General features: G+C 39.4%; 1 protein-coding gene across 2 annotated transcripts in view; it reads right to left on the reverse strand.

Moving 5' to 3' along the window:
• Positions 1-619: 619 nt before the first annotated feature.
• LOC110464077 (mitogen-activated protein kinase kinase kinase 11-like) overlaps positions 620-22,485 on the reverse strand; it is a 68,589-nt gene continuing 46,723 nt past the window's right edge. The window contains exons 4-9 of one of the 2 annotated variants that reach the window (XM_021519108.1): positions 20,169-20,344; positions 12,611-12,857; positions 11,975-12,097; positions 10,294-10,470; positions 7,804-7,839; positions 620-2,893 (exon numbers count right to left, since the gene is read on the reverse strand). In XM_021519108.1, the coding sequence (XP_021374783.1) occupies positions 1,632-2,893; positions 7,804-7,839; positions 10,294-10,470; positions 11,975-12,097; positions 12,611-12,857; positions 20,169-20,344 (2,021 nt within the window). In that variant the 3' untranslated portion in view covers positions 620-1,631. The remainder of the gene's footprint in view (positions 2,894-7,803; positions 7,840-10,293; positions 10,471-11,974; positions 12,098-12,610; positions 12,858-20,168; positions 20,345-22,485) is intronic. The other variant, XM_021519110.1, reaches the window with a different exon arrangement.

Raw genomic sequence — 22,485 nt, forward strand, 5'->3', positions numbered from 1 at the left:
GAAGTCGTTTAAAGGTTTTAAACATATTTGACCCCAGTGACCTTGAATATAAATCAAGGTCATTTATTTGAACAAACTTGGTAGCCCTTCATCCCAGCATGTTACTGGCCAAATATCATCATCCTAGGCCTCTTGGTTATTCAGAAGAAGTCGTTTAAAGGTTTTAAACATATTTGACCCTTGTGACCTTGAATATAAATCAAGGTCATTTATTTGAACAAACTTGGAAGCCCTTCATCTCAGCATGTTACTGGCCAAATATCATCACCCTAGGCCTCTCGGTTATTCAGAAGAAGTTGTTTAAAAGATTTTAATATATTTGACCCCTGTGACCTCGAATATAAGGCAAGGTCATTTATTTGAACGAACTTGGAAGCCCTTCATCCAAGCTTGTTACTGGCCATATATCATCATCCTAGGCCTCTCGGTTATTCAGAAAAAGTTGTTTAAAGGTTTTAAACATATTTGACCCCTGTGACCTTGAAAGTCGGTGAAGGTCATTTATTTGAACAAACTTGGTAGCCCTTCATCCCGGCATGTTACTGGCCAACTATCATCACCCTAGGCCTCTTGGTTATTCAGAAGAAGTTGTTTAAAGTAAAAAGTTGACGCCGGACGGACGACGGACGGACGGCGGACGCCGCACCATGCCATAAGCTCACTTGGCCCTTCGGGCCAGGTGAGCTAAAAATAGACTCAAACCTTAATATTTTGGTCACTAAATCTAGGAAAAAGTGACAATTTCTGTTTCATTAATAAAAAGAAAAGCTCTTCCTGCAACGATTTATGGCAGTATCGTAGGCAGCAATACTGAATTTACGATTCGCATACCGGTAACTACAACACAGCAATCCGAAAAATCGGAGAGCGATGTTGATCAAATATCAGGAGTAGAAACTAATCACAAAACCAACTCGGGTGATGGCTGTAATGATCAATCTACAATTAGTTTTGATGAGTACTTTTCAATTGTATTATAAAATCTATGGGTTCCTCCTGTTAAATTTCAGTATTTCCAGAAATTCTACTAGTCCCATGAATAAACTATGAGTACAGGAATGAAGTCTTTGTTTTTAGGATCCACTCGTTAAGTGTATCAATGAAAACAAAACGGTAGGTTTCTTTACCACTTGTTAAGCCCTTACATACTAACTTATCACTTAAATAGGCTATATGTTATTGTGAATATCAACAAATTGTTCTACGTTATAGATTGTACACAACAGACTTCAGTGTACTATACAAACACATAGACAGACACACCAACACTTATAAAATAATAGCTTGTTCTTTTGTTACAAAATCACATTTTTCTTGATATTTTACTTTGGCTAACACACGATAAATACAAACAAGACAAAAATCTGTCAGTATGCTTAAGTATGTCTTAACCAAAAAGGATAGCAACATGTAATAATAATAAAGATATGAAAAAAAAAAAAAATTGATGAAATGATGTTACAATTCATTTCATTTTCAATTACAGAACACAAGAGATTGCTATTCAATATTGATAACTTGGAACACTGAAAACTGAACATATTTCTGAAGAAACGTTGATCTCAGTTTTCTTTTTTAAATATCACATTATACATCTATATAGTTATATCTGTTTAAGTGTAACATTTGCCTCAATAGAGTACATCATGCTTTTCAAAGTCTGAATAGCGGAATTGTGACTCCGGCTGTATAAGGGGAGCGGTAATATCCTGACTCTGTCCCTCCACGTCAATGTCTAGGAGGGTGGTCTGGTGAGCGATGTGCGGTGGTGTGTGACCAGGAGACAGACTCGAGCGAGTTGAGTAGTAAGGAGTTGTGTCGGAGTTTCCGTCTTGCTGCCGGTACATCGCTTCATTCTTGTCGACCTGCACTGGTGAGGCCTCGCTGCTAGCAACATTTTTGTTGTTCTGTTGAAGCGGTGGTATTCTCACAAGTGTCGGTCTATGTCGAGGCCCCACGTCCAGCGTTGAGGGCCTCTCTGGCACAGACACATCTCCGTTTGTGTTTATCCGACGGCGTGGGGGAATCGGTGGAGGAGCTTCAGACTCCTGTTGTCTAGAACTATAGTCACTGCGATGCAGAGAAGATCTGTTTGGTGTGCCCCGTGACTCAAAGTCTTGAGGCGGAATGGGTGGGCCTGAACCTGAGGAATTAGAAGGGGAGAGTCTATTTGAATTGTTGTTTTTACTGTCTCGGATGAAATCAGGTCTGAAATCGTCTTCAAACGTTACAGAATGTCTATGGGAACTTTTAGATGTTCTTGGTGTGTCGTAATTACTGCCATCAGATGTCTGTCTCTGGAGTGTCCCATGTCCCCGGTGTTCGGGATAAGGAGATGGAGAAATGACAGTACTAGTATCACTCTCACTGTATAATGACTGGCGTTTCGGAGTTGAGTGCGATGTTAAAGTACTTGTTGTGTGAGTTGAAGGAGTTGTTGAATTTTGTTCGTTTTGTTCTGTAAACCGAATAGGCACATCCATGTTAATGCTCGGGCGATGCTTCACGCTGCAGCCATGATATGTATTGTGTGGGTAGCCGGAAGTTGAGGTAAAGCGATAAGCTGAGAATTCATCGGGTTCTATAAAGGAATCACGCACAGCCGCATTATAGGCATCACGACGGTTTCCAATATAAGAGTCTCTTTTTCTACGCACAACACGATTGTCCTCCCTGGAGTTCTGCGGGGCAAGAGGGGTTGACCTGATGTCAAACCCTGCTGCCACGGCAACCAACATGGCTGCCATATTGAGCAACACAGACTCTGTCTTATTTTCAGCTTTTTTCTTGTCTGGTAGTGAAGAACTTTTCCCTGAATCGCCAGACTCGTATGGAATGTTTCTCCCTCGCCCCTCCTCAAAAAGCTCAACCGGCAAATCATTTTCATCACCATCTGGAACACGGAGAAATAAAATTAAACAAGACAAGCAATTTTATTTACATAATTATACATCATGTCTTGCAACTATAACAATCATCTGTCCCTGTACTTAATAATCATTAAAATCTTATATCAAGTCAGCAGTTTTGGATTATCAGTTCATTAATTCAGATTTATTGACTCATTATAAAAACATGTTTAGTTCCATGTCTTTTTTTTTTAGTGAAACATTGGTATGTTTTTTTTTTTTTTAGAGAACATTGTTTAAAAACCTTTGATTTTTTTTTAAACACAGTCGGGACACAAGATTAAAATACTTCTAAATACCCATGCATATAAAATGAAAGGACTGTAATACCTTTAGACATTTTTCAATAATTTAGTGGAAATGATCGGTATTCAACAGTAATCAGTGTTTTAACACATGTACACACTGCTGCCTGGGAGAAATCAGCAGGGACGTTCTAATTTAATCTAGCAATGAATGCCAATTGTTTCATTGGGTGAAAATATTGGGACAGCTTTGTGTCCAATGGAGTTAAAAATAAACATAACTGAAACAGCCACAATTATTTCAGCTTCTACTTTAGAGTAGTTCAGCTCCTGAATGAAGGGATCTGTCTTCCCCACATAACCATAGTGGAGATTTACAAGATATCAATGTCACTCCTGTTACTATCCGACGTTGTGGACATCTTGTATCACCAATACCTTGTATGCACATCTACAGACAATAACACTCTCCAAAAGGTATAGTTCTAACAACTACATCCAACATCCAAGGTCTTTTTCAATTAAAAGGGGTCAAGGGTAAAAAGATAGGAATCCTCATACACATCTAGGTCAAACAGGTCATGGGTCCCCACACATCTAGGTCAAACAGGTCACGAGTCCCCACACATCTAGGTCAAACAGGTCACGAGTACCCACACATACATTGATCAAATACGTTTAGAGCAAACGTTAAAGACTCCCACATGTACCTTACTAAAAAGTTAAAAGTTAAAAGGCGATTAGTTATAACCCTCATCTTCATATGGGTCAGTTGTTTAAGGTCAAGAGTAGTCTTTGTCTATTGGTTAAATAGGTCAAAGTTCAAATGTCTTCCAACACCTGGGAAAAAATGTCAAGACATAAGAATAACAGAAAAATCATGCAAATTAAGAAATATAGAAAGATATAAATAGAACTACTTTGCATAATAGAAGACATGGATGCTCCCAAGAGGTATATATGGATTAAACCCTCTTTTGATCAGGTCAGGGTGCCCAATAGCAGCTAGTTTTTTATTGTTTATTTTAAAATCAAAAATGAAGAAGATTGGATTTTTTTTTATCAGTACTGAACAAAACTAAATTATTTATATCTACAGTAAATAATAAAGTTATACAGAACAGCAAATATTACATGTTAATTTTAACAATGGCCATGACCTTTGAGAAGTATTGACATGCCATTTAGGGGTGATGCACATTTTCATAGAGATATTTCTGCAACAATTACAAAATTAAGACTGGGATAAAATATGAAATTCAACTTTCGAGCTTTAACAGTAACCTTGACCCTGAAAATAATAAGCAACAACACACCATAATGCACATGTGTCTGAAGTTTCATCAATGAGGAATCTAAGGCTTGACCAGGAAAATGAATGTTTGGGCCTGATATGACTTACTCTAAATGGATGTATGGGGTGGATATGACATACTCTAAATGGATGTATGGGGTGGATATGGCTAACTCTAAATGGATGTATGGGGTGGATATGGCTTACTCTAAATGGATGTATGGGGTGGATATGACCAACTCTAAATGGATGTATGGGGTGGATATGGCTTACTCTAAATGGATGTATGGGGTGGATATGGCTTACTCTAAATGGATGTATGGGGTGGATATGGCTAACTCTAAATGGATGTATGGGGTGGATATGACATACTCTAAATGGATGTATGGGGTGGATATGGCTAACTCTAAATGGATGTATGGGGTGGATATGGCTTACTCTAAATGGATGTATGGGGTGGATATGACATACTCTAAATGGATGTATGGGGTGGATATGATTAACTCTAAATGGATGTATGGGGTGGATATGGCTAACTCTAAATGGATGTATGGGGTGGATATGATTAACTCTAAATGGATGTATGGGGTGGATATGGCTAACTCTAAATGGATGTATGGGGTGGATATGATTAACTCTAAATGGATGTATGGGGTGGATATGGCTAACTCTAAATGGATGTATGGGGTGGATATGACCAACTCTAAATGGATGTATGGGGTGGATATGATTAACTCTAAATGGATGTATGGGGTGGATATGATTAACTCTAAATGGATGTATGGGGTGGATATGATTAACTCTAAATGGATGTATGGGGTGGATATGGCTAACTCTAAATGGATGTATGGGGTGGATATGGCTAACTCTAAATGGATGTATGGGGTGGATATGATTAACTCTAAATGGATGTATGGGGTGGATATGGCTTACTCTAAATGGATGTATGGGGTGGATTTGACTAACTCTAAATGGATGTATGGGGAGGATATGACTTACTCTAAATGGATGTATGTGGTGGATATGATTAACTCTAAATGGATGTATGGGGTGGATATGGCTTACTCTAAATGGATGTATGGGGTGGATATGATTAACTCTAAATGGATGTATGGGGTGGATATGATTAACTCTAAATGGATGTATGGGGTGGATATGGCTAACTCTAAATGGATGTATGGGGTGGATATGGCTTACTCTAAATGGATGTATGGGGTGGATATGGCTTACTCTAAATGGATGTATGGGGTGGATTTGACTAACTCTAAATGGATGTATGGGGAGGATATGACTAACTCTAAATGGATGTATGGGGAGGATATGACTAACTCTAAATGGATGTATGGGGGGGATATGACTAACTCTAAATGGATGTATGGAGTGGATATGACTTACTCTAAATGGATGTATGGGGCGGATATGACTAACTCTAAATGGATGTATGGAGTGGATATGACTTACTCTAAATGGATGTATGTGGTGGATATGATTAACTCTAAATGGATGTATGGGGTGGATATGGCTAACTCTAAATGGATGTATGGGGTGGATATGGCTAACTCTAAATGGATGTATGGGGTGGATATGGCTTACTCTAAATGGATGTATGGGGTGGATTTGACTAACTCTAAATGGATGTATGGGGTGGATATGGCTAACTCTAAATGGATGTATGGGGTGGATATGATTAACTCTAAATGGATGTATGGGGTGGATATGACCAACTCTAAATGGATGTATGGGGTGGATATGGCTAACTCTAAATGGATGTATGGGGTGGATATGACATACTCTAAATGGATGTATGGGGTGGATATGACTTATTCTAAATGGATGTATGGGGTGGATATGACCAACTCTAAATGGATGTATGGGGTGGATATGGCTAACTCTAAATGGATGTATGGGGTGGATATGATTAACTCTAAATGGATGTATGGGGTGGATATGGCTTACTCTAAATGGATGTATGGGGTGGATATGACTTCCTCTAAATGGATGTATGGGGTGGATATGACCAACTCTAAATGGATGTATGGGGTGGATATGACTAACTCTAAATGGATGTGTGGGGTGGATATGACTTACTCTAAATGGATGGATGGGGTGGATTTGACTAACTCTAAATGGATGTATGGGGAGGATATGACTAACTCTAAATGGATGTATGGAGTGGATATGACTTACTCTAAATGGATGTATGTGGTGGATATGATTAACTCTAAATGGATGTATGGGGTGGATATGATTAACTCTAAATGGATGTATGGGGTGGATATGATTAACTCTAAATGGATGTATGGGGTGGATATGGCTAACTCTAAATGGATGTATGGGGTGGATATGACATACTCTAAATGGATGTATGGGGTGGATATGGCTAACTCTAAATGGATGTATGGGGTGGATATGGCTTACTCTAAATGGATGTATGGGGTGGATTTGACTAACTCTAAATGGATGTATGGGGAGGATATGACTAACTCTAAATGGATGTATGGAGTGGATATGACTTACTCTAAATGGATGTATGTGGTGGATATGATTAACTCTAAATGGATGTATGGGGTGGATATGACTAACTCTACATGGATGTATGGGGAGGATATGACTTACTCTAAATGGATGTATGGGGTGGATATGACTTACTCTATAAGGATGTATGGGGTGGATATGACTAACTCTAAATGGATGTATGGGGAGGATATGACTTACTCTAAATGGATGTATGGGGAGGATATGACTAACTCTAAATGGATGTATGGGGAGGATATGACTAACTCTAAATGGATGTATGGGGGGGATATGACTTACTCTAAATGGATGTATGGGGTGGATTTGACTAACTCTAAATGGATGTATGGGGTGGATATGACTAACTCTAAATGGATGTATGGGGGGGATATGACTAACTCTAAATGGATGTATGGGGTGGATATGACTTACTCTAAATGGATGTATGGGGGGGATATGACTTACTCTAAATGGATGTATGGGGTGGATTTGACTAACTCTAAATGGATGTATGGGGTGGATATGACTAACTCTAACTGGATATGAATGCAGCATTTTCCTGCTAGGGCTTCATCAGAAAAATTATATAAATTAATTCATGAAATAAGCGAAATATTTTTCATTTTATCAAACATGTCTTGTGAATTAAACATTCAATGATTTTCTTGCAAAGGGACATAACTCATGAAAGCTTATTTTCTCCTCAATATTTCTGTGTTTCTGTTACAAGCATTCTAATTCACCACATGCAACACTTTCAGTAGGGATTGCTAATAGCAATGTAAATAATTCAGATTTACGGCCTCCCCACAACCACTCTTGTTAAACCTTTCATCCATACCTTCTGAAAATAAGCTGCAAGGCGACTCATCAGAGACTGTCAAAAAGACCCAGTAACTTAACATTAAGTTAAGAATATTGAAAATTATTTCCTGTGTAAGTACTACATTACAAAATATATTTTTTCTTCTTTTATCGTTTACTTTACAACCAAGCAATTTATTTAACTTTAAACAAAACCATGGTAATATCATTTTTTTGTGTAAAACAAATTACAAAATCATAACTGATTTTGTAAAGCATGGTTTTATGTTCATGACAAAAGTAAAGCTAAAATGCAAGCAATATTACTGCAACGAAGGTCTCAAATATTGGCACACATCTAAATAAAAGACTATGTATCATACTATACAATCTATATTTCTCATGCTTGATATAGATTTCAGTATTACGTATAGTTTTGAGTTACTGACTCGGGCAAGCAAATGCCTTAATAAAGAAAAAGAAAAAAGAGAGAAGTTAGTAAGTATATACATCTTTGAACATATTTCCCAGATGATGGATTACATTTAGTTTGATATCTCAATGTAGATTTTTGCAGGTATTTGTATTGATATGTCGGAGATAAAGGATTAATGCCAGTGTGAAGTCTAAGAATTATAATGTTATTCACTTAAGGGTCAACATACATGTACCTATATACTTAATATATCAACATTGTGCGAAACAAATCTGTTATTCCAGTGAGTGAGTCTTGTATATACACTCTACGATCCACCGTAGACAAGGATAAGCTTCAAACCATTACAAACTTCAAATTGCTCAGTGATCTTTGCAAACTTCCTGTTCCTTAGAAATTATTTCAAACAAACCGCCTGGCCTTAAATTACAACTATAAAATTACTGTTCCTGTGTGATCATTACATACAAACTTCCTGTTCCTGTGTGATCATTACATACAAACTTCCTGTTCCTGTGTGATCATTACAAACAAACTTCCTGCTCCTGAGTTACCATTAGAATCTTCCTGTTCCTGTGTGATCATTACAAACTTCCTGTTCCTGAGTTACCATTAGAATCTTCCTGTTCCTGAGTTACCATTAGAAACTACCTGTTCCTGAGTTACCATTAGAAACTTCCTGTTCCTGAGTTACCATTAGAAACTTCCTGTTCCTGAGTTACTATTACAAACTTCCTGTTCCTTAGTTACCATAACAAACTTCCTGTTCCTTAGTTACCATTACAAATGTCCTGTTCCTGAGTTACTATTACAAACTTCCTGTTCCTGAGTTACTATTACAAACTTCCTGTTCCTGAGTTACCATTACATAATTCCTGTTCCTGAGTTACCATTACATAATTCCTGTTCCTGAGTTACCATTACATAATTCCTGTTCCTGAGTTACCATTACATAATTCCTGTTCCTGAGTTACCATTACATAATTCCTGTTCCTGAGTTACCATTACATAATTCCTGTTCCTGAGTTACCATTACATAATTCCTGTTCCTGAGTTACCATTACATAATTCCTGTTCCTGAGTTACCATTACATAATTCCTGTTCCTGAGTTACCATTACAAAATTCCTGTTACTGAGTTACCATTACATAATTCCTGTTCCTGAGTTACCATTACAAAATTCCTGTTTCTTAGTTACCATTACATACTTCCTGTTCCTGAGTTACCATTACAAACTTACTGTTCCTGAGTTGCCATTACAAACCTTCTTTTCCAGAGTTACCAGCAATTTGATTTCCCCATATAAACTAGAGTTAAGTTTATTCCCTCCCCAGGGGGAAACGTGAAACCCCAGGGTCATGAAATTCACAATTTTGGTAAAGCATCTTAAGACTCTTCCATCTATGAAGAGTATTTGATTCTACCGTATCTGGGTCTTGAGAAGAAGATTTTTGAAATTTCAGTCAATTCAACCCATTTTGGCCCCCCACCCATCAGCCCCTGGGGAACAGTCAGGGCTGATAAGTGCATACCATCAAACTGCTATCCAATACTGATAATGCTAACCAAGTTTGAATTAATTCCAAAGGAAATTAAACAAATGCTGGTCCAAAATGTGATTTCCCTATATAAACTAGTCAAGTTTACCCCGTCCCCAGGGGGAAACGAGAGACCCCCAGGTCATGAAATTCATAATTTTGGTAAAGCACCTTAAGACCCTTCCATCTATGAAGAGTATTTGACTCTACCATATCTGGATCTTGAGAAGATTTTTTTTTTAAATTTTAGTCAATTTGACCTTTTTTTGCCCCGCCCCTCAGGCCTGGGGGCGATATAATTCACAATTTCGGTTGACCTTTGGCCATGAAAGGTTTCTGCAAAATTTCATTGAAATTGGTTCAGGGGTATTGGAGAAGAAGTCAAAAATGTTAACTGTTTATAGACGGCGGGCAAAAGGCGATCGCTACAGGTCACTTTGTCTTTGTCTCAGGTGACCTAAAAACATCCTGTTCCTGAGTTACCATTAAAAACCTTTTGTTCCTGAGTTGCTATTACATTGTTACTCCATATGCCTTGGTGATTATTACTTACAAAGTTCCTGAAGTGCCCCTATATTGGAATGTCCACCTATATGTTTGAGAGATCGCTCTAAGTTTGGAGCACTTTTTGACCACCTTCCATCCCCGAAAAAGACAGATGACCTTGGATGGCGTTCCTTTTTTGCAGTGCTTGGTCCCCAGGTTTGACCTTTGATCCCATCAGCTGGATCTAAAATGTAATGACATCAGGTTTAGTAATGGTATCCTGTATATTTACTGTGTCAGTATTTGATAGCTAGTCTATTTTAACACTATTGTACTAGTAGAAAATAACTGTTTTAAGTTTAACAGATCAATATTCTATGGCATGAAAGGGTAATAAGTACCAAGTATTTTTCTTTGGAAACCAGGTATGGCTTCCGATCAGAGCAACAAAATGAAATGGGCTTAAAGGGGCTGGTCGGAGAAAAATTACAAAATAAATGGGTCTAAATGCGTTCTCTGGCCTTCCAAAAGTTATACCACAGCAATATGATGGTCGAGTTCTGCTTGCAATGTCCAATTTTGACCACTGAAATGTCGGGGAAGCCCCGTGTAAATTTAGCGCAGATCTATATCAGATATGTCACATGGTTGTTTCGAAAGTGAGGCAGTGAAGATAACAACAATAGCACGACGTCATGTGCCATGTTGGACTCAACTAGCGGACAAGACAGCAATACCATACGTAAATAATTGTTTTCAAGGGTCCTGTATGATGCAAGTGTAGTATTCCTACCTTTTGTTGTTGTTATATATAACGGTATTGATACCTCGTGCCTGTCATGAATTTTGCATGCATCTTTTTCTTTCGCCGCGATGTTTACATTTGACCTTGTTGATGACCGCATGCAGTAAAATTACATCACTGATCTGGGTCAATTGAGAGTTTTAGACTGTCAGGTGACAATTTAGGATTTCTTTAATATAATTATAACTTTTACTTTTAGGGAGTGAATTTCAGCAAAATTTGTATTGGTATATTTCATAAGAAGGTATTTTAAACATGTGTATGCCATTTTAGCAAATATGACATTTTTTCCCCGACCAGCCCCTTTAATTACAAAGTATGGTTTGAATACGAGATGATAAAAAGTCAATAGAAGTAACAGCCCACACAGAGGAAATCCTTACAAGCTTTTGGCCCTATCCAGACGGGAAAGATGGACTTTCTTAGTCAATAGAAGTAACAGCCCACACAGAGGAAATCCTTACAAGCTATTGGCCCTATCCAGACGGGTAAGACGGACTTATTTAGTCAATAGAAGCTACAGCCCACACAGAGGAAATCCTTACAAGCTATTGGCCCTATCCTGACGGGAAAGATGGACTTCCTTAGTCAATAGAAGCTACAGCCCACAGAGGAAACCTTACAAGCTATTGGCCCTATCCAGACGGGTAGGATGGACTTCCTTAGTCAATAGAAGCTACAGCCCACAGAGGAAACCTTACAAGCTATTGGCCCTATCCAGACGGGAAAGATGGACTTTCTTAGTCAATATAAGATATAGCCCACACAGAGGAAACCTTACAAGCTATTGGCCCTATCCAGACGTGTAAGACGGACTTATTTAGTCAATAGAAGCTACAGCCCACACAGAGGAAACCCTTACAAGCTATTGGCCCTATCCAGACGGGTAGGATGGACTTCCTTAGTCAATAGAAGCTACAGCCCACACAGAGGAAATACTTACAAGCTATGGCCCGTAGCCGGGGAGGATGAAATGAAGTTGGTGAGTGTGGTGGGCTTTCTGGACTAGCCGGATGACCATGGTGATACGGCGATTCATGCTGAACAGTGATATTGTGTCGAAAGTCTGAAATTACACACAAATAAAGACATAAAGACATGTTCAACACTTACATTGAAATATCTGGTTCTAATTTTTACCAATCACAAGAATTCATAGATTTTCTTCTTACTTCTAGGTGTTCTAATATGAAAACATCTAAATTTTGGAAAACATTTATTTGGAGCCCAGACGTAAAGTAGGTATTTGTATCTTATATTAGATTCACAAATTGAGGTCCTGAAGTGACAATTTCTTTTTCCTAGTTTATATTTAAAACTTTTTTACAGGAAGTGATGCATCCAGACAAATACAGTGCATATATTGTAAAAGTGGAAATTTCACAGTGTGGAAATGCTACATCGAGTGAATATGTGCAAAAAGATATCCACACGTGAATCTTCATTTATAGATTACATGGGTAATAGACGCAGAATATACGGATTTCAGAACCATTACCAATGCGAACATTTCCACAATGCGATGATCAGTTTAAAGAGCCACAACGTGGACATTCCCACTTTCAGACAATTTGATTACCTGAGGGTTCGCTGATGGAGCTGCCTCCATATTTCAGAAGTTTTAGGCGACTCTTTTTAAATTTTCCCTTTCTTGTCCTAGGTTTTGGGTTACCCATGATCTGCTGTAGGATCATGATGTTAAGTTCACGCTCCACCAGCTCTATCTCCCTCTCCTTTAGTTCCTGCTCGCGCTTGTGAAGGAGTTCCTCTATTTTCTTTTGCTGCAATGCTGCTTTTGTCAACTCCTCTTCCCTGCATCGAAGCTCCTAAAATCATTAATTGAATACATCAACAGCATTTCAAGGAAAAAACACAGTTTTAAATGACACTTTTCTTACATAAAAGATTTTCAAGGACCAACATTAACCACTTGATTTCAGGGGCTTAAGGAGTACATCTACAAAGGGAGAAAATTCTTACATAATAGATCCCAGGTATTCTGTGCTTCATAAATATACATGTAACAACTATTGGTTATCCAGGGGCTTGATTTAAATTTGTGTTACAACAGGTGTGGATAATCTTTATACCTGCCCTCTTAATGTTGTCATATACTCCAAATAAGATGCTTTAGTGGTTGTACTGTTCCTGTGTATCTGTTGTGTACAGTCAAAGTTTGCTTACCAATCAATCACCCTTAAGGAGGCTCAACCCTTTAGCAATTAACCAGCAGAATTCAATAAAAGTTTCAATAAAAGTTTCACATAATGGTTATGTCACTATGCAGAGATGATTTTATTTTACATTTTACTATCATTTTGATCCTGATGAGAGTTGTCTATCTTGAAAAAAATCGGAACTTTTTGCAGAGGGATATGATTTACACAATGTCAAGAAATTAAATTATGATATCAAAATTGTCAATTTACTGTTCTTTTATGGAACAAAATTACTCTCAATCATGTACACTTTGGACATCATTCCATAGCCCGCTTACGCATGGTATAAATGTTTACATGTCAGGTACATATGTAACCATAGGCTATTGTATGGTATGCTGTTATCATGTGCACTAGTGTTTTAAGGGGTCTTGATATTTTACAAAACATTCTTTTCACAGAGTTGTTTGCATTGGTGAAATGATTTACCTGACAGAGCGTAACTCGCTCGACAACAAAAATAGTAGCGACCCCGAGCTTGTGAACTAGTGCTAGCACGCGATTTGTACAGGTGAGGTTGATAAACAAAACACATTAGTCTACATTCCATGTGCCTCATCTATATACAACCTTCTTAAAGTCGTCTGATCTGATGTCGGTGTCTTCCTGTTTGTTCGTTTATGTCTTTGTATCGGAATCTTTATTTCTGGAGTATGTGTGATTATACATTTCCCAGTTAAGTCTCGATATCGGGTGTTGACATATCATCGTCACGCACGTGTACTATTTTTTACCCGGTGTTACTATAATTTACACTACAGTAATGAAATACCCGATAGGGAAATGACGACACGAAAATAGGACAAGAAAAACATGTGTATTACGAAGGGTGGGAAATCCTTAAAGGGTTCCAACACTGTGTAATGCTCGGACACAACCAACCAGAACAGGTTAGAAGCTGTAGTTATTACAGGGTTCCAACACTGTGTAATGCTCGGACACAACCAGAACAGGTTAGAAGCTGTAGTTAGGGCCCCTTATCGGAGATACGGGTGCCCTATAGTAATCACCTTGTCTGTCTGTCTGTCTGTCCACAAATTTTGTTCCTGGCTGATAACTTTGGTATTTATTGACCGATGTACATGAAACTTGGTCAAGATGTTTAGTTCACAAATATACACATTGATGTAAAAAGTCAAGGTCATTAGATTCAAAGGTCAAGGTCAAATTTTGCTTATTTTCACTGATGAACATTTTGTTATGGTATGATGAAGCAAAGTTGATCAGAATTAAACAAGGAGTCAACCAGACCAAATGTCAAGGTCATTGGGTCAAAGGTCAAGGTTGAATTTTGTATCTTTTCACTGGTGAACATTTTGGTATGACTTTACGAAGCAAAGTTGGTCGGAATTTAACAAAGAGGCAACTGACTTAAGGTCAAGGTCACTCGGTCAAAGGTCAAGGTAAAATTTAGTATTTTTTTGCTGGTGAACATTTCATTATGACACTTTGAAGCAATGTTTGCGGGAATTAAACAAGGAGTCATTTGACCAAAGGGCAAAGTCACTGAGTCAAAGGTCAAGGTCAAATTGTGTATCTTTTTAACTGATTAACCTTTTTGTTATGACATTATGAAGCAAAGTTGGTCCGAATTTAAAAAGGAGTCAACTGACTTAAGGTCAAGGTCACGTGGTCAATGTCAAGGTCAATTATTGTATCTTTTTACTGATGAACTTTTTTTAATGTTATTATGTAGCAAACTTGTTCAGAACTTAACACAGAGTAAACTGACCTTAGATCCAGGTTACGGAGTCCAAAGGGTCAAGGTCAAGTTTTGTATTTTTCACCCATGAACTTTTTTTGTTATGATATTATGAAGCATCGTTGGTCAGAATTAAAGAATAAATCAACTGACCAAAGATCAGGGTCACTGGGTTAATGGTTAAGGTCATTTGGGTCCAAAGGTCAAAGACAAAGGGGATCTCTGACTTTGACTCTGGCTCTTGATGGAGGAGGTTTATAAGGTGAAATAAAACAAATCAAAGCTAACAAATATGTATTACACCAGTATTTACATTTCTGTTAGCCCAACAAATATGGAGGTGGAATGAAACAAGACTCGCGTCATAGTACATGTAAAATTTATATTTTGCTTCCTTGCGATTCTTTTTGAAGTCAAAATGTCAAATGTCAAGCTCAGCTATATGGGCAAATTGCTTCTTGATGATTATGGGGGATATATTGCCACAAGACAGGGCTCTTACTGACCTGTCAGTGTTCTAGTTATAACAGGGTTCCAACACTGTGTAATGCTCGGACACAACCAGAACAGGTTAGAAGCTGTAGTTATTACAGGGTTCCAACACTGTGTAATGCTCGGACACAACCAGAACAGGTTAGAAGCTGTAGTTATTACAGGGTTCCAACACTGTGTAATGCTCGGACACAACCAGAACAGGTTAGAAGCTGTAGTTATTACAGGGTTCCAACACTGTGTAATGCTCGGACACAACCAGAACAGGTTAGAAGCTGTAGTTATTACAGGGTTCCAACACTGTGTAATGCTCGGACACAACCAGAACAGGTTAGAAGCTGTAGTTATTACAGGGTTCCAACACTGTGTAATGCTCGGACACAACCAGAACAGGTTAGAAGCTGTAGTTATTACAGGGTTCCAACACTGTGTAATGCTCGGACACAACCAGAACAGGTTAGAAGCTGTAGTTATTACAGGGTTCCAACACTGTGTAATGCTCGGACACAACCAGAACAGGTTAGAAGCTGTAGTTATTACAGGGTTCCAACACTGTGTAATGCTCGGACACAACCAGAACAGGTTAGAAGCTGTAGTTATTACAGGGTTCCAACACTGTGTAATGCTCGGACACAACCAGAACAGGTTAGAAGCTGTAGTTATTACAGGGTTCCAACACTGTGTAATGCTCGGACACAACCAGAACAGGTTAGAAGCTGTAGTTATTACAGGGTTCCAACACTGTGTAATGCTCGGACACAACCAGAACAGGTTAGAAGCTGTAGTTATTACAGGGTTCCAACACTGTGTAATGCTCGGACACAACCAGAACAGGTTAGAAGCTGTAGTTATTACAGGGTTCCAACACTGTGTAATGCTCGGACACAACCAGAACAGGTTAGAAGCTGTAGTTATTACAGGGTTCCAACACTGTGTAATGCTCGGACACAACCAGAACAGGTTAGAAGCTGTAGTTATTACAGGGTTCCAACACTGTGTAATGCTCGGACACAACCAGAACAGGTTAGAAGCTGTAGTTATTACAGGGTTCCAACACTGTGTAATGCTCGGACACAACCAGAACAGGTTAGAAGCTGTAGTTATTACAGGGTTCCAACACTGTGTAATGCTCGGACACAACCAGAACAGGTTAGAAGCTGTAGTTATTACAGGGTTCCAACACTGTGTAATGCTCGGACACAACCAGAACAGGTTAGAAGCTGTAGTTATTACAGGGTTCCAACACTGTGTAATGCTCGGACACAACCAGAACAGGTTAGAAGCTGTAGTTATTACAGGGTTCCAACACTGTGTAATGCTCGGACACAACCAGAACAGGTTAGAAGCTGTAGTTATTACAGGGTTCCAACACTGTGTAATGCTCGGACACAACCAGAACAGGTTAGAAGCTGTAGTTATTACAGGGTTCCAACACTGTGTAATGCTCGGACACAACCAGAACAGGTTAGAAGCTGTAGTTATTACAGGGTTCCAACACTGTGTAATGCTCGGACACAACCAGAACAGGTTAGAAGCTGTAGTTATTACAGGGTTCCAACACTGTGTAATGCTCGGACACAACCAGAACAGGTTAGAAGCTGTAGTTATTACAGGGTTCCAACACTGTGTAATGCTCGGACACAACCAGAACAGGTTAGAAGCTGTAGTTATTACAGGGTTCCAACACTGTGTAATGCTCGGACACAACCAGAACAGGTTAGAAGCTGTAGTTATTACAGGGTTCCAACACTGTGTAATGCTCGGACACAACCAGAACAGGTTAGAAGCTGTAGTTATTACAGGGTTCCAACACTGTGTAATGCTCGGACACAACCAGAACAGGTTAGAAGCTGTAGTTATTACAGGGTTCCAACACTGTGTAATGCTCGGACACAACCAGAACAGGTTAGAAGCTGTAGTTATTACAGGGTTCCAACACTGTGTAATGCTCGGACACAACCAGAACAGGTTAGAAGCTGTAGTTATTACAGGGTTCCAACACTGTGTAATGCTCGGACACAACCAGAACAGGTTAGAAGCTGTAGTTATTACAGGGTTCCAACACTGTGTAATGCTCGGACACAACCAGAACAGGTTAGAAGCTGTAGTTATTACAGGGTTCCAACACTGTGTAATGCTCGGACACAACCAGAACAGGTTAGAAGCTGTAGTTATTACAGGGTTCCAACACTGTGTAATGCTCGGACACAACCAGAACAGGTTAGAAGCTGTAGTTATTACAGGGTTCCAACACTGTGTAATGCTCGGACACAACCAGAACAGGTTAGAAGCTGTAGTTATTACAGGGTTCCAACACTGTGTAATGCTCGGACACAACCAGAACAGGTTAGAAGCTGTAGTTATTACAGGGTTCCAACACTGTGTAATGCTCGGACACAACCAGAACAGGTTAGAAGCTGTAGTTATTACAGGGTTCCAACACTGTGTAATGCTCGGACACAACCAGAACAGGTTAGAAGCTGTAGTTATTACAGGGTTCCAACACTGTGTAATGCTCGGACACAACCAGAACAGGTTAGAAGCTGTAGTTATTACAGGGTTCCAACACTGTGTAATGCTCGGACACAACCAGAACAGGTTAGAAGCTGTAGTTATTACAGGGTTCCAACACTGTGTAATGCTCGGACACAACCAGAACAGGTTAGAAGCTGTAGTTATTACAGGGTTCCAACACTGTGTAATGCTCGGACACAACCAGAACAGGTTAGAAGCTGTAGTTATTACAGGGTTCCAACACTGTGTAATGCTCGGACACAACCAGAACAGGTTAGAAGCTGTAGTTATTACAGGGTTCCAACACTGTGTAATGCTCGGACACAACCAGAACAGGTTAGAAGCTGTAGTTATTACAGGGTTCCAACACTGTGTAATGCTCGGACACAACCAGAACAGGTTAGAAGCTGTAGTTATTACAGGGTTCCAACACTGTGTAATGCTCGGACACAACCAGAACAGGTTAGAAGCTGTAGTTATTACAGGGTTCCAACACTGTGTAATGCTCGGACACAACCAGAACAGGTTAGAAGCTGTAGTTATTACAGGGTTCCAACACTGTGTAATGCTCGGACACAACCAGAACAGGTTAGAAGCTGTAGTTATTACAGGGTTCCAACACTGTGTAATGCTCGGACACAACCAGAACAGGTTAGAAGCTGTAGTTATTACAGGGTTCCAACACTGTGTAATGCTCGGACACAACCAGAACAGGTTAGAAGCTGTAGTTATTACAGGGTTCCAACACTGTGTAATGCTCGGACACAACCAGAACAGGTTAGAAGCTGTAGTTATTACAGGGTTCCAACACTGTGTAATGCTCGGACACAACCAGAACAGGTTAGAAGCTGTAGTTATTACAGGGTTCCAACACTGTGTAATGCTCGGACACAACCAGAACAGGTTAGAAGCTGTAGTTATTACAGGGTTCCAACACTGTGTAATGCTCGGACACAACCAGAACAGGTTAGAAGCTGTAGTTATTACAGGGTTCCAACACTGTGTAATGCTCGGACACAACCAGAACAGGTTAGAAGCTGTAGTTATTACAGGGTTCCAACACTGTGTAATGCTCGGACACAACCAGAACAGGTTAGAAGCTGTAGTTATTACAGGGTTCCAACACTGTGTAATGCTCGGACACAACCAGAACAGGTTAGAAGCTGTAGTTATTACAGGGTTCCAACACTGTGTAATGCTCGGACACAACCAGAACAGGTTAGAAGCTGTAGTTATTACAGGGTTCCAACACTGTGTAATGCTCGGACACAACCAGAACAGGTTAGAAGCTGTAGTTATTACAGGGTTCCAACACTGTGTAATGCTCGGACACAACCAGAACAGGTTAGAAGCTGTAGTTATTACAGGGTTCCAACACTGTGTAATGCTCGGACACAACCAGAACAGGTTAGAAGCTGTAGTTATTACAGGGTTCCAACACTGTGTAATGCTCGGACACAACCAGAACAGGTTAGAAGCTGTAGTTATTACAGGGTTCCAACACTGTGTAATGCTCGGACACAACCAGAACAGGTTAGAAGCTGTAGTTATTACAGGGTTCCAACACTGTGTAATGCTCGGACACAACCAGAACAGGTTAGAAGCTGTAGTTATTACAGGGTTCCAACACTGTGTAATGCTCGGACACAACCAGAACAGGTTAGAAGCTGTAGTTATTACAGGGTTCCAACACTGTGTAATGCTCGGACACAACCAGAACAGGTTAGAAGCTGTAGTTATTACAGGGTTCCAACACTGTGTAATGCTCGGACACAACCAGAACAGGTTAGAAGCTGTAGTTATTACAGGGTTCCAACACTGTGTAATGCTCGGACACAACCAGAACAGGTTAGAAGCTGTAGTTATTACAGGGTTCCAACACTGTGTAATGCTCGGACACAACCAGAACAGGTTAGAAGCTGTAGTTATTACAGGGTTCCAACACTGTGTAATGCTCGGACACAACCAGAACAGGTTAGAAGCTGTAGTTATTACAGGGTTCCAACACTGTGTAATGCTCAGACACAACCAGAACAGGTTAGAAGCTGTAGTTATTACAGGGTTCCAACACTGTGTAATGCTCAGACACAACCAGAACAGGTTAGAAGCTGTAGTTATTACATTTCTTTGCTCTAGAGTTTTAGAATTGTATCCCTTCTCAGTTTCTGGCTACCTAAACTTTACCTTGTAAATGAGTTTTTGAAACATACCTTTTCTTTGAGTCTGAGTTCATTGAACATTTCTTCTATTTCTAAGCGCCAGTCTTCTTGCATAGTATGGAAGGATTCCTGAGGAGTTGTCATAAAAGGAGAGGAGGCAATCTCACGGAGTCGGTGCAGAATCTCGGCGAAGGTTGGCCGCTGGTGAGGCTCCTGGTGCCAGCAGTCTGCAAGGAGGCAAAAAATATAGTAAATTGAAAGACTAGTTACGCCATGGTATTTATCCATTAGATATTCTTACTTTCCCAAGAGGGAGAAAACAAGAGGCCCAGAGGGCCTGTATCACTCACCTGAATATCTAACCGGTCATAGCAAAATATTCTCATTTAATATAATACTGTACTACAAATGTTTCACTCGCAAACTTTATCGGCTCCATCTGTTGAAACTACCAGCCAAATACTATTATACGATTCTATGCTTTTTGGTTCTTCTTTAGAAATTCAGAAATTGTTTGAAGTGTTTGACATATCTTTATCTTTAACCTTGTATGAAGGTCAAGGTCATTTTTCAACTCAAACTTTGTTGGCTCTATCCCAAGGAGCTACCAACCAAAAATTATTAATCCATTCCATTTGGTTCTTCAAAACAAATCTTTGAAATGTTGTTGACCTCTGTGACCTTTAAAGTGTGTCAAGATCTTTTTCATTTGCAAACTTCGGTGAGCTCTATTCCAAGAAGCCACCAGCCAAATACTATGATTATATGCCTTTCAGTTCTTCAGAAGAACTCGTTTGAAGTGTTTGACACCTGATACCTTGAAAGTAGGTCAAGGTCATTTCCATTCTCAAACTTTAAGATGTTTGAAGTATTTGACCCCTGTGACCTTGAAAGTAGGTCAAGGTCATTTTCGTTCTCAAACTTTGTCAGGCTCCTACCGACGAAGCCACCAGCCAAATATCATGACTCTAGGCCTGTCCATCGGGCAGGTGAGCTAAAAATCACTTTAAGAAAGACTTTCTTTTATCATCTCTATAAGCAGTACCATACTTCAGTTTTTGTGATCCTATATTTAAGTCTTTTGGAAGTTTCAGACATAATGCATTCATTTACTTAAGGATTGACCTGCATTTTGAAGGACTGTAGTATGAAAGCAGTTGGCAACGAACATATTCTATGGTGTGCGTTGGCGCTCCATAAAGAATATGTTCATTGCCAACTGCATTCATACTACTGTATATGCCATCAAAATGAAGGTTTATCCTTATATTTACATCATAAATAACAAAGAAAAGAACATTCAAAGTGGGTTGCTACAATGGTAACCAAGGTAGCTGTAGTTGCTAGGATAATAAGTTCCAGTGAATCAACATCGATATTTAGGCTTTAAATTTTTTAATTAAGTAACATTAATAGCATTTCGAACATATTTATTCATTTATAACTGTCTTTATGTACATGTCTTGACACACTGCTCTGGTAGTGACACGGTCGAATGTTGCAAAAGGAAGCTGCCATTGTTTACTTAACCATCAAAGAAATTTGAATGTGCATCAATGAAATAAGAAGTTTGCCAACATCCCTTTGTTGTATAATCATCCATAATGGATCCCGAAAATGTTCCGTATTTCTAAATGTTGAAGGAACCAAACAATGGCTGTCATTGAACAGTTATCTAGCTGAAGTGTGAACAGCGCCACATTTGAAACAGGTAACAATCTGCTGAGCCTTTTTTTCATGGCGTATATGTTAGTTTATAGGCAGTCAGAGTTTCGAAGCTGAAGAAGGGAGAGATAAACAGGTCTTTTGTTTGTCACATTATGATCTCAAAAGACCTACTATGTGACAAATTTGCTGATGCTACATAAAACAGCCCCAAAGAAGCTCTCCGAACAGGGATGTGTGATGGAAGGACAAAGTGGTGACTAAAGTGTTCTCCACTAACAGCCCCATAGAAACTCTCCGAACAGGCTGAACAGGGATGCGTGATGGAAGGACAAAGTGGTGACTAAAGTGTTCTCCACTAACAGCCCCATAGAAACTTTCCGAACAGGCTGAACAGGGATGCATGATGGAAGGACAAAGTGGGGACTATAGTGTTCTCCACAAACAGCCCAATAGAAACTTTCCAAACAGGGATGCGTGAAAGAAGGACAAAGTGGTGACTATAGAGTTCTCCACTAACAGCCCCATAGAAACTCTCCAAACAGGGATGCGTGATGGAAGGACAAAGTGGTGTCTATAGTGTTCTCCACTAACAGCCCCATAGAAACTTTCCGAACAGGCTGAACAGGGATGCATGATGGAAGGACAAAGTGGGGACTATAGTGTTCTCCACAAACAGCCCAATAGAAACTTTCCAAACAGG

This window comes from Mizuhopecten yessoensis, unplaced genomic scaffold (genome assembly GCF_002113885.1).
Source record: "Mizuhopecten yessoensis strain PY_sf001 unplaced genomic scaffold, ASM211388v2 scaffold10955, whole genome shotgun sequence".
NCBI lineage: Eukaryota > Metazoa > Mollusca > Bivalvia > Pectinida > Pectinidae > Mizuhopecten > Mizuhopecten yessoensis.